The 13,805-nt window shown below is 48.0% G+C and overlaps 2 protein-coding genes across 3 annotated transcripts in view; one reads left to right on the top strand and one right to left on the bottom strand.

Annotated features, from left to right (window-relative positions):
• RANBP1 (RAN binding protein 1) overlaps positions 1–3,622 on the bottom strand; it is a 42,593-nt gene extending 38,971 nt beyond the window's left edge. Inside the window, exon 1 of one of the 2 annotated variants that reach the window (XM_075320956.1) lies at positions 3,469–3,622. In XM_075320956.1, the coding sequence (XP_075177071.1) occupies positions 3,469–3,483 (15 nt within the window). In that variant the 5' untranslated portion in view covers positions 3,484–3,622. The remainder of the gene's footprint in view (positions 1–3,468) is intronic. The other variant, XM_075320959.1, reaches the window with a different exon arrangement.
• A 100-nt stretch (positions 3,623–3,722) lies between these two features.
• The window catches only part of TRMT2A (tRNA methyltransferase 2A), a 68,878-nt gene continuing 58,795 nt past the window's right edge, over positions 3,723–13,805 (top strand). Inside the window, exon 1 of the mRNA XM_075320949.1 lies at positions 3,723–3,934. The gene's annotated coding sequence lies outside the window, so the exon portion shown is untranslated. The remainder of the gene's footprint in view (positions 3,935–13,805) is intronic.

Raw genomic sequence — 13,805 nt, forward strand, 5'->3', positions numbered from 1 at the left:
TTTGAACAGCACACGTGCGCTTCAAATCGCTGCAGAAAGAGTCCGTAATGAAAAAAAAAAAGCCGATTTCATGAGCCCCTCCCATAGACAGAGCGGGGGCTGCAGGCAGAGCGCAGGAAAGAAGTGACATGTCACTTCTTAGAACGCGCGCTTCGGGCAGCAGCCGAAGCGCTGTGCTCTAATACGCCACGTGCGCACGTCTCCTGCATAATCTTCATAGATTATGCTGGGGACGCAGGACGCATGCAGTTGCGCTGCGGTGCAGATCGCAGCGTAACTGCATGCAAATACGCAACGTGCGCACATAGCCCAACATGTATTTTATCCTTTTTTTGTATTCACAAGCCCAGTGGGCGGTCCTACTCCGTGATTGACAGCTATCTCTGACTGCCGTTATAAAGGAAAATTGCCAATCACTGGTTAGGACCCCTAAGTTACAAGTACACCACCAGTGGGCTCATGAATACAACAGCAAATATAATGAACCAAATACCTTAAGATTTGATTTTAGTCTTGCATACATTTTTAATGGAAAAATGTGCACAGAACTAATATTAGAACTAATATTGCTGTATGCAGATTGATCTAACCCATAAAATTATCACTTATTCTGCACAAGGAACATGAAAAAAAACCCCTCAAACTAAAAAACAACAAAAAAAAAACAAAACAAAATTAAGTGATGAAAAAGTTTAATATACTTGAAATTTGTACCAATTTAAACCAAATGTCTTGCTGCAAATATGGCATCGTCATAACACTTATTTCTGCTGCCTGAGCTATGGGCCTGGCAGTGATGTGATTTGTTTCTATACAGATATATACACTATTTTTATTTTATTTAACACCAAAACATACACACAGCTCTTTGATTGCCAAGTCACTACACAATTGTGTTTTGGAAGCAATAATGGACTAATAAAAAAAAAAAAAAAAAAAAAAACACTCCACAAAACTAGGGGTAGTGGACACTGACTGCAGCATCTGAGGCTCCTCTAATCCCCAGCCACTACAAGAGAGGCTCGGCTGCTCAGGGCTCCTGTTCTGGCTGCCAAGACAAATCCATGCAGTCATTAGTTTGCAGCTGATAAGAAGAAAAAGAAAAAAAAAAGCTCTAGCCTAGGGCCGTTATAAAAAGGCATTTAGTGGTCACTAATGGGTTAACTACTGCTCTATGGAAGGGGTGTGGAGGTTTTATCAGAACAAGAGCAGCAAAGCCTCAGTTCACAATGGCCGCCCAGTATAGCCCAGCTAAGGGTCTAACAGTCTCCCACCAAATGGGCATCTGAACATCATCATGCATTTTTAAGCTCCAAATCTCTTAAGTATTATCAAGGTCCATTATTAATGTTAAAATGTTTTCCCGTGGGCACAAGTTGCAGCGTACCCCAGTATGTAAGGGAATTAAAACAAAGAAAAAAACGAGGTGATGCGAGTCTTAGGTTACCAATACTTCCAGGTAGATAATAAAATATAGTTAGTAGTCAGAATAAAAACAAAATATTAGCTCAATTATGACAGTTTTAGCCCTTTCATAAAAATCAGTAAGACAGAAAAGCTTTTATGAGCGCTGGGAAGAATAGTCCCACCGTGCAGATAGCAGAGCATCCAGTTACACGGCTAGATAGTGAGAGCGCTGACACAGTTCTTCTAGCAGCGCACAGTCTCTCCTCACGTCAAAAGGGTTTTCTTGGGTTAGCAGATACGGGTTCTGGCTGCCATTCTCTGACCCCAGAGGTGCGGCATGTGGGTACAGCACAGGAGGACATCACTGATGGGCTGCAGCACGGCCAACAATCTCTGACCTCAGCGGTAAGGCGTGTGGGTACAGCACAGGAGGACATCACTGATGGGCTGCAGCACGGCCACCAATCTCTGACCTCAGCGGTAAGGCGTGTGGGTACAGCACAGGAGGACATCACTGATGGGCTGCAGCACGGCCACCAATCTCTGACCTCAGCGGTAAGGCGTGTGGGTACAGCACAGGAGGACATCACTGATGGGCTGCAGCATGGCCACCAATCTCTGACCTCAGCGGTAAGGCGTGTGGGTACAGCACAGGAGGACATCACTGATGGGCTGCAGCACGGCCGCCAACCTCTGACCTCAGGGATGAGGTGTGTGGGTACGGCACAGGAGGACATGGCACTGCTGGGCTGCAGCACACCGCCACTCTCTGACCTCAGCAGTGAGGTATGTGGGCAGGCACAGGAGCACATGGCACTGATGGGCTGCAGCACGGCCGCCATTCTCTTACCTCAGCGGTGAGGCATGTGGGTAGGCACAGGAGCACATGGCACTGATGGGCTGCAGCACGGCTGCCAATCTCTGACCTCAGCAGTGAGGTATGTGGGTACAGCACAGGAGCACATGGCACTGATGGGCTGCAGCATGTCTGTGCATAGGAAGCAAGATAAGTCCAGGAAAGTCGTAGGACCAGAGGAACTTTATTAATTCCTGGAATATAACTTAGTTGCTGCTCTTGCGGTCTCCTCACACTACCCCGGTGGCCAGTCGTGTCTGCTGTGGGCGGAGTTCTTCACGTTTGCCCCGGCATCTGACGCTTACTAGGTCATTGGACATTATAATGCATGTCGCGGGTCTGACAAGTTCCAGAAGTGACCAGGATACTGAAGAATGCCGACCGCAGCAGATCAGAATGGATGCAAGGGCAGCGCTCATCTGTGGTGTGTGCATCCGGAGACACCGTCAGTCATCGGACCTGTCTGTGGTCCTGGGGACAGAGTCTCCGCCACTCCTATTGTCTGACCAATAACAGCTCCACAGCGGCCGAGATATGTACAGTGCTGGAGACATGGAGGCAGCGTAAAGCATGGCGTGTTCTTCATTTCATTGTCACACACCTGGCTGACATCACACAGGCTCACTCATGCTGTACCTGGTCAGCAGAATGAATTGGGGGAGGGGGGGGCAGTAAGGGGCCAGTGTCACCTCCAGAAAGGCCATGGACCTGCAGATATAGGGTTAACACACAGGGAAATAACGTTTCTGGAGAGAACAGGCTGGGCGTTGTGGAGATGGTCAGGTGACTCCAATTGACCAATCAGCAGCCAGGGATGGAGTTTTACCTGCCGCCTGTGCTCAGGATGAGCAGTGAGGGATGATGGGAGAATCTCGCACTAGCCCGCTTGCTCAGACAGTGGAGTAGTGGTCGTAGTGATGGAAGCAGCACAGGGGCTCTCGGCTTCCTGCGGGAACTTACTGAACACGAGCTCGGCTGATTACAGGGGAATAGACTGTAAAAAAAAAATGGGCGATCACTGCAAGCCCGGGCAGTGCGGGCTCCTGTGCTAGCCCCGCGCCCATCACAAGTTGCATGCCCCGGCTGCGGCCCCCGCCCTGACACTCGCCGGCCGGTCAGCCCGCCCATACACGCCGCTCTCCGGGCTAATATAACACCTCCCCGGCGCCTCCAGGGTGGGAAGCTCCCGCTGATGTGTTACGCACCTTGGTGTCGGCCATCAGGCGGAGGATGCAGGCGGATTACGGGGCACGGTTCTCGGCAGCAGGATGTCGCCCTCGCTCCGCGGTTTCGCGCTGTTTTTCCTCCCTCCCACTAGCAGCACGTTAAGGCATGCGTCACTCCGTAACCTTCAGCACTGGATTACAGAACGTCACGTCGTGCCGTTACCAATATGGCGGCCTCGACAACTTCACTGACGTCATATCCGCTGCCATTGCACTTCCTACTGGTTATTAGTCATGTTAGAATACAGAATACTATAGAACCGCTGTGTGTAGACGGGAGGGTCGCCGAGCTGCCTGCACCGACGGCCTGAAACTGCAAAGTCACAGAATGTGTGTTGGAGGAAGCTGAAAACTTCCGGTAACGTGATCTGCGCGCATAGCCTGTGACGTCATGAACATGGCTGCTCCCTTATAGGAGTCTCGTGCAGAGTGTGAACTGGAGCAGGTAATAACTGTGGTAGGGAAAACGCAACACGTGTCCTCAGGCTGAAAACCGGCTGCATACAAGAGAGGGGATCATTAGGGCTGATATGGTCAGGGCTGTGTACTGGCATCTTCTGTGTGGTCTATGACTATTTACTGGCACCACAGGGACCATATGTGTGATCTATGCCCAGGGCTATGTACTGGCACTATATGTGTGATCTATGCCCAGGGCTGTGTACTGGCACTATATGTGTGATCTATGCCCAGGGCTGTGTACTGGCACTATATGTGTGATCTATGCCCAGGGCTGTGTACTGGCACTATATGTGTGATCTATGCCCAGGGCTGTGTACTGGCACTATATGTGTGATCTATGCCCAGGGCTGTGTACTGGCACCATACGTGTGATCTATGCCCAGGGCTATGTACTGGCACTATATGTGTGATCTATGCCCAGGGCTATGTACTGGCACTATATGTGTGATCTATGCCCAGGGCTGTGTACTGGCACTATATGTGTGATCTATGCCCAGGGCTGTGTACTGGCACTATATGTGTGATCTATGGTCAGGGCTGTGTACTGGCACCATACGTGTGATCTGTGGCCAGGGCTGTGTACTGGCACCATACGTGTGATCTGTGGCCAGGGCTGTGTACTGGCACCATACGTGTGATCTGTGGCCAGGGCTGTGTACTGGCACCATACGTGTGATCTGTGGCCAGGGCTCTGTACTGGCACCATACGTGTGATCTGTGGCCAGGGCTGTGTACTGGCACCATACGTGTGATCTGTGGCCAGGGCTGTGTACTGGCACCATACGTGTGATCTGTGGCCAGGGCTGTGTACTGGCACCATACGTGTGATCTGTGGCCAGGGCTGTGTACTGGCACCATACGTGTGATCTGTGGCCAGGGCTGTGTACTGGCACCATACGTGTGATCTGTGGCCAGGGCTGTGTACTGGCACCATACGTGTGATCTGTGGCCAGGGCTGTGTACTGGCACCATACGTGTGATCTGTGGCCAGGGCTGTGTACTGGCACCATACGTGTGATCTGTGGCCAGGGCTGTGTACTGGCACCATACGTGTGATCTGTGGCCAGGGCTGTGTACTGGCACCATACGTGTGATCTGTGGCCAGGGCTGTGTACTGGCACCATACGTGTGATCTGTGGCCAGGGCTGTGTACTGGCACCATACGTGTGATCTGTGGCCAGGGCTGTGTACTGGCACCATACGTGTGATCTGTGGCCAGGGCTGTGTACTGGCACCATACGTGTGATCTGTGGCCAGGGCTGTGTACTGGCACCATACGTGTGATCTGTGGCCAGGGCTGTGTACTGGCACCATACGTGTGATCTGTGGCCAGGGCTGTGTACTGGCACCATACGTGTGATCTGTGGCCAGGGCTGTGTACTGGCACCATACGTGTGATCTGTGGCCAGGGCTGTGTACTGGCACCATACGTGTGATCTGTGGCCAGGGCTGTGTACTGGCACCATACGTGTGATCTGTGGCCAGGGCTGTGTACTGGCACCATACGTGTGATCTGTGGCCAGGGCTGTGTACTGGCACCATACGTGTGATCTGTGGCCAGGGCTGTGTACTGGCACCATACGTGTGATCTGTGGCCAGGGCTGTGTACTGGCACCATACGTGTGATCTGTGGCCAGGGCTGTGTACTGGCACCATACGTGTGATCTGTGGCCAGGGCTGTGTACTGGCACCATACGTGTGATCTGTGGCCAGGGCTGTGTACTGGCACCATACGTGTGATCTGTGGCCAGGGCTGTGTACTGGCACCATACGTGTGATCTGTGGCCAGGGCTGTGTACTGGCACCATACGTGTGATCTGTGGCCAGGGCTGTGTACTGGCACCATACGTGTGATCTGTGGCCAGGGCTGTGTACTGGCACCATACGTGTGATCTGTGGCCAGGGCTGTGTACTGGCACCATACGTGTGATCTGTGGCCAGGGCTGTGTACTGGCACCATACGTGTGATCTGTGGCCAGGGCTGTGTACTGGCACCATACGTGTGATCTGTGGCCAGGGCTGTGTACTGGCACCATACGTGTGATCTGTGGCCAGGGCTGTGTACTGGCACCATACGTGTGATCTGTGGCCAGGGCTGTGTACTGGCACCATACGTGTGATCTGTGGCCAGGGCTGTGTACTGGCACCATACGTGTGATCTGTGGCCAGGGCTGTGTACTGGCACCATACGTGTGATCTGTGGCCAGGGCTGTGTACTGGCACCATACGTGTGATCTGTGGCCAGGGCTGTGTACTGGCACCATACGTGTGATCTGTGGCCAGGGCTGTGTACTGGCACCATACGTGTGATCTGTGGCCAGGGCTGTGTACTGGCACCATACGTGTGATCTGTGGCCAGGGCTGTGTACTGGCACCATACGTGTGATCTGTGGCCAGGGCTGTGTACTGGCACCATACGTGTGATCTGTGGCCAGGGCTGTGTACTGGCACCATACGTGTGATCTGTGGCCAGGGCTGTGTACTGGCACCATACGTGTGATCTGTGGCCAGGGCTGTGTACTGGCACCATACGTGTGATCTGTGGCCAGGGCTGTGTACTGGCACCATACGTGTGATCTGTGGCCAGGGCTGTGTACTGGCACCATACGTGTGATCTGTGGCCAGGGCTGTGTACTGGCACCATACGTGTGATCTGTGGCCAGGGCTGTGTACTGGCACCATACGTGTGATCTGTGGCCAGGGCTGTGTACTGGCACCATACGTGTGATCTGTGGCCAGGGCTGTGTACTGGCACCATACGTGTGATCTGTGGCCAGGGCTGTGTACTGGCACCATACGTGTGATCTGTGGCCAGGGCTGTGTACTGGCACCATACGTGTGATCTGTGGCCAGGGCTGTGTACTGGCACCATACGTGTGATCTGTGGCCAGGGCTGTGTACTGGCACCATACGTGTGATCTGTGGCCAGGGCTGTGTACTGGCACCATACGTGTGATCTGTGGCCAGGGCTGTGTACTGGCACCATACGTGTGATCTGTGGCCAGGGCTGTGTACTGGCACCATACGTGTGATCTGTGGCCAGGGCTGTGTACTGGCACCATACGTGTGATCTGTGGCCAGGGCTGTGTACTGGCACCATACGTGTGATCTGTGGCCAGGGCTGTGTACTGGCACCATACGTGTGATCTGTGGCCAGGGCTGTGTACTGGCACCATACGTGTGATCTGTGGCCAGGGCTGTGTACTGGCACCATACGTGTGATCTGTGGCCAGGGCTGTGTACTGGCACCATACGTGTGATCTGTGGCCAGGGCTGTGTACTGGCACCATACGTGTGATCTGTGGCCAGGGCTGTGTACTGGCACCATACGTGTGATCTGTGGCCAGGGCTGTGTACTGGCACCATACGTGTGATCTGTGGCCAGGGCTGTGTACTGGCACCATACGTGTGATCTGTGGCCAGGGCTGTGTACTGGCACCATACGTGTGATCTGTGGCCAGGGCTGTGTACTGGCACCATACGTGTGATCTGTGGCCAGGGCTGTGTACTGGCACCATACGTGTGATCTGTGGCCAGGGCTGTGTACTGGCACCATACGTGTGATCTGTGGCCAGGGCTGTGTACTGGCACCATACGTGTGATCTGTGGCCAGGGCTGTGTACTGGCACCATACGTGTGATCTGTGGCCAGGGCTGTGTACTGGCACCATACGTGTGATCTGTGGCCAGGGCTGTGTACTGGCACCATACGTGTGATCTGTGGCCAGGGCTGTGTACTGGCACCATATGTGTGATCTGTGGCCAGGGCTGTGTACTGGCACCATATGTGTGATCTGTGGCCAGGGCTGTGTACTGGCACCATATGTGTGATCTGTGGCCAGGGCTGTGTACTGGCACCATATGTGTGATCTGTGGCCAGGGCTGTGTACTGGCACCATATGTGTGATCTATGGCCAGGGCTGTGTACTGGCACCATATGTGTGATCTATGGCCAGGGCTGTGTACTGGCACTATATGTGTGATCTATGGCCAGGGCTGTGTACTGGCACCATATGTGTGATCTATGGCCAGGGCTGTGTACTGGCACCATATGTGTGATCTATGGCCAGGGCTGTGTACTGGCACCATATGTGTGATCTATGGCCAGGGCTGTGTACTGGCACCATATGTGTGATCTATGGCCAGGGCACCAGATTCAAGTTAGTCTGCAGTTAGACGTTAGCTATTAGATATTCATTCATCTATGCTGCACCAACTGTTTTAAAACAAACTGATCATACATAATTTTTATTTTGATCAAGGTACCCTGGACCACAAGTGCTCAAAATGAACATCTTAATGTCCTGAATAATATTTGCTAAAAAATGATCAAGTCTATGTGTAGTTAAGAAGTTATTCACGTAAATCTCTGTTACATAATTCAATACACACATAATCAAACACACTTAATCGTACATAAGTTTAATTTCAAAAGAGGTACCCTGGACCCCAAGTGCTCAAAATTAACATCTCAATGTCCTGAATAATATTTCATAGAAAAATTATCAAGTCTATGTGTAGTTCAGAAGTTATTCACGCAAATCTGTGTCACATAACGCTATACGCGCAGAATCAAACGTACTCAATCGTCCATACGATTAATTTTAAAAGGGGTACCCTAGACTACAAATACTCAAAATTCACATCTTAATGTCCTGAATAATATTTGCTAAAAAAATTATCAAGTCTATGTGTAGTATAGAAGTTATTCACGTGAATCTGTGTTACATAATGCTATACGCGCATAATGAAACAATGCTGAAGTTGGTTTCTTATTCGTCAGTTTTTTATTCGGCAATTTAGTTTTTTCAGTTTTTTATGCATTTATCAACAAAAATAACACATCACAATAATAAAATACAATGCACTGATGTGCCCTAATATACATACACTCAAACTCAGCTGTGAAAAATATAAAACTGGCAAAAAAATGGGCATCAAAGTGGGCACCAAAGTATGTTAGTGAAAGGGTTAAATTGCTTTGGGCCACTGATCTAACACCACAAGTGCATATCTAGTGATGCCCCTAATCAAACTCAAGTGACTCCAGCCTGGCCCAAAGGGGTTCTGGGCATCAAAACTGGCATCAAACTGGGCACACAGCCAATTTTCACAGATTTGAATAAGTAACTGGTGTTTTTGAGGGGTTAAGTGCAGGGCTGTGGAGTCGGAGTCGGAGTCGTGGAGTCGGAGTCGGAGCTCATTTTGGTGGAGTCGGAGTCGGTATAAAATGCACCGACTCCGACTCCTAAAATATATAATAAATTGGGGACAGGAGTGCAATGCAGAATGTGCTGAATATTTTACTAAATAATAACATTTAGTATAATGCTTATATTTAAGTGAAAAATTTATTGGAGTACAATGTGAACATCAGACATTTAATTGTTTTTATGATACAATAATCAAGATATTTGGATAGAACATAAAATATTTATTGGAATACAACTTTAGAACACAAAAAACTAATAAATTGTAAATATGTAATATATATATATATATATATATATATATATATCAGTGTATACACACACACAAGATATATATGTAATCTACTGTATATTACATAGTGTATTACATATTTACAATTTATTACAGTTTTTTGTGTTCTAAAGTTGTATTCCAATAAATATATTTTATGTTCTATCCAAATATCTTGATTATTGTATCATAAAAATTATTAAATGTCTGATGTTCACATACACATATTCATGTACTACAATAAATTTTTCACCTAACTATAAGCAATCTATGTAGGAGTCGGAGTCGGAGTCGGAGTCGGAGTCGGAGTCGGAGTCGGAGTCGGAGTCGGAGTCGGAGTCGGAGTCGGAGTCGGTGCAAGAGAATTTGAGGAGTCGGAGTCGGAGTCGAAGGTTTGGCTTACCGACTCCACAGCCCTGGTTAAGTGGCTTTGGGCCACGGATCTCACACCACATTTACATACCTTGTGATGCCACACATCAAATTCAGATCACTCCAGCCTGGCCCAAACAGGTTCTGGGCATCAGAACTGGCATCAAAGTGGGCAAATGGCCAGTTTTCACAGATTTGAATAAGTAACTGGTGTTTTTGAGGGGTTAAATGGCTTTGGGCCACTGACCTCACAACAAGTTTACATACCTAGTGATGCCACACATCAAATTCAGATCACTCCAGTCTGTTTGGGCCAGGCTGGAGTGATCTGAATTTGATGTGTGGCATCACTAGGTATGTAAATGTGGTGTGAGATCAGTGGCCCAAAGCCATTTAACCCCTCAAAAACACCATTTACTTATTCAAATCTGTGAAAATTGGCCATTTGGCCACTTTGATGCCAGTTCTGATGCCCAGAACCTGTTTGGGCCAGGCTGGAGTGATCTGATATTGATGTGTGGCATCACTAGGTATGTGAATGTGTTGTGAGATCAGTGGCCCAAAGCCATTTAACCCCTCAAAAACACCAGTTACTTATTCAAATCTGTGAAAATTGGCTGTGTGCCCACTTTGATGCCAGTTCTGATGCTCAGAACCTGTTTGGGCCAGGCTGGGATGATCTGAATTTGATGTGTGGTACCACTAGGTATGTAAATGTGGTGTGAGATCAGTTGCCCAAAGCCATTTAACCCCTCAAAAACACCAGTTACTTTCTCAAATCTGTGAAAATTGGCCATTTGGCCACTTTGATGCCAGTTCTGATGCCCAGAACCTGTTTGGGCCAGGCTGGACTGATCTGAATATGATGTGTGGCATCACTAGGTATGTAATTGTGGTGTCAGATCAGTGGCCCAAAGCCATTTAACCCCTCAAAAACACCAGTTACTTATTCAAATCTGTGTAAATTGGCTGTGCCCACTTTGATGCCAGTTCTGATGCCCAGAACCTGTTTGGGCCAGGCTGGAGTGATCTGATATTGATGTGTGGCATCACTAGATATGTGAATGTGTTGTGAGATCAGTGGCCCAAAGCCATTTAACCCCTCAAAAACATCACTTATTCAAATCTGTGAAAACTGGCCATTTGCCCACTTTGATGCCAGTTCTGATGCTCAGAACCTGTTTGGGCCAGGCTGGCATGATCTGAATTTGATGTGTGGTACCACTAGGTATGTGAATGTGTTGTGAGATCAGTTGCCCAAAGCCATTTAACCCCTCAAAAACACCAGTTACTTACTCAAATCTTTGAAAAGTGGGTTTTGCCCACTTTGATGCCAGTTCTGATGCCCAGAACCTGTTTGGGCCAGGCTGGAGTGATCTGAATTTGATGTGTGGCATCACTAGGTATGTAAATGTGGTGTGAGATCCGTGGCCCAAAGCCATTTAACCCCTCAAAAACACCAGTTACTTATTCAAATCTGTGAAAATTGGCTGTGTGCCCTGTTTGATGCCAGTTTTGATGCCCAGAACCCCTTTGGGCCAGGCTGGAGTCACTTGAGTTTGATTAGGGGCATCACTAGATATGCACTTGTGGTGTTAGATCAGTGGCCCAAAGCAATTTAACCCTTTCACTAACATACTTTGGTGCCCACTTTGATGCCCATTTTTTTGCCAGTTTTATATTTTTCACAGCTGAGTTTGAGTGTATGTATATTAGGGCACATCAGTGCATTGTATTTTATTATTGTGATGTGTTATTTTTGTTGATAAATGCATAAAAAACTGAAAAAACTAAATTGCCGAATAAGAAACTGGACGAATAAGAAACCAACTTCAGCATTGTTTTATTATGCGCGTATAGCATTATGTAACACAGATTTACGTGAATAACTTCTAAACTACACATAGACTTGATAAATTTTCTATCAAATATTATTCAGGACATTGAGATGTTCATTTTGAGTACTTGGGGTCCAGGGTACCTCTTTTCAAATTAAACGTATGGACGATTGAGTACGTTTGATTCTGCGCGTATAGCATTATATAACACGGATTCACGTGAATAACTTGTAAACTACACATAGACTTGATCATTTTTTTAGCAAATATTATTCAGGACATTGAGATGTTGATTTTGAGTACTTGTGGTCCAGGGTACCTTTTTTCAAATTAAACGTATGGACGATTGAGTACGTTTGATTACGCATGTATAGCATTATATAACATAGATTTACGTGAATAACTTCTGAACTACACATAGACTTGATTATGTTTTTGGCAAATTTTATTCAGGACATTGAGATGTTCATTTTGAGGACTTGTGGTCCAGGGTACCTCTTTTCAAATTAAACGTATTGACGATTGAGTACGTTTGATTATGCACGTATAGCATTATGTGACACAGATTTACGCGAATAACTTCTAAACTACACATAGACTTGTTAATTTTTTTAGCAAATATTATTCAGGACATTGAGGGGTTAATTTTGAGTACTTGTGGTCCAGGTACCTCTTTTTAAATTAATCGTATGGACGATTGAGTACGTTTGAATACGCGTGTATAGCGTTATATAACACAGATTTACGTGAATAACTTCTGAACTACACATAGACTTGAAAATTTTTTTAACAAATAATATTCAGGACATTGAGACGTTCATTTTGAGCACTTGTGGTCCAGGGTACCTTGATCAAAATAAAAATTATGTATGATCAGTTTGTTTTAAAACAGTTGGTGCAGCATAGATGAATGAATATCTAATAGCTAACGTCTAACTGCAGACTAACTTGAATCTGGTGCCAGGGCTGTGTACTGGCACCATATGTGTGATCTGTGGTCAGGGTTGTGTACTGGCACTATATGTGTGATCTATGGTCAGGGCTGTGTACTGGCACTATATGTGTGATCTATGGTCAGGGCTGTGTACTGGCACCTTATGTGTGATCTATGGTCAGGGCTGTGTACTGGCACTATATGTGTGATCTATGGTCAGGGCTGTGTACTGGCACTATATGTGTGATCTGTGGTCAGGGCTGTGTACTGGCACTATATGTGTGATCTGTGGTCAGGGCTGTGTACTGGCACTATATGTGTGATCTGTGGTCAGGGCTGTGTACTGGCACTATATGTGTGATCTGTGGTCAGGGCTGTGTACTGGCCCTATATGTGTGATCTGTGGTCAGGGCTGTGTACTGGCACTATATGTGTGATCTGTGGTCAGGGCTGTGTACTGGCACTATATGTGTGATCTATGGTCAGGGCTGTGTACTGGCACTATATGTGTGATCTGTGGTCAGGGCTGTGTACTGGCCCTATATGTGTGATCTGTGGTCAGGGCTGTGTACTGGCACTATATGTGTGATCTGTGGTCAGGGCTGTGTACTGGCACTATATGTGTGATCTGTGGTCAGGGCTGTGTACTGGCACTATATGTGTGATCTGTGGTCAGGGCTGTGTACTGGCACTATATGTGTGATCTGTGGTCAGGGCTGTGTACTGGCACTATATGTGTGATCTATGGTCAGGGCTGTGTACTGGCACTATATGTGTGATCTATGGCCAGGGCTGTGTACTGGCACCGTACGTGTTATCTATGGGCATATGCCCAGGGCTGTGTACTGGCACGTTATGTGTGATCTATGGTCAGGGCTGTGTACTGGCACCTTATGTGTGATCTGTGGTCAGGGCTGTGTACTGGCACCATATGTGTGATCTATGGTCAGGGCTGTGTACTGGCACCGTACGTGTGATCTATGGCCAGGGCTCTGTAGTGGCACCCCAAGCACCTTGTGTGAGTTATAGGCAGGGCTGTGTGATAATGAATTAGTGTATTGGCAGATTACAGAATAGCGGTGGTCGGCGTAGGTGATGTCAGTGAATTGGCCGCATGTGAGTTTGTGTATTGACAGATAACGGAGAGTAGTAGCTTGCACCCTTGGGGTCGGTGCAGTGATGCCTGTGATTTCAGATGGCCCCCACACTGCTGTACCTGCTTCAGCAGAT

This window comes from Anomaloglossus baeobatrachus, chromosome 1, assembly GCF_048569485.1.
Source record: "Anomaloglossus baeobatrachus isolate aAnoBae1 chromosome 1, aAnoBae1.hap1, whole genome shotgun sequence".
Taxonomy (NCBI): domain Eukaryota; kingdom Metazoa; phylum Chordata; class Amphibia; order Anura; family Aromobatidae; genus Anomaloglossus; species Anomaloglossus baeobatrachus.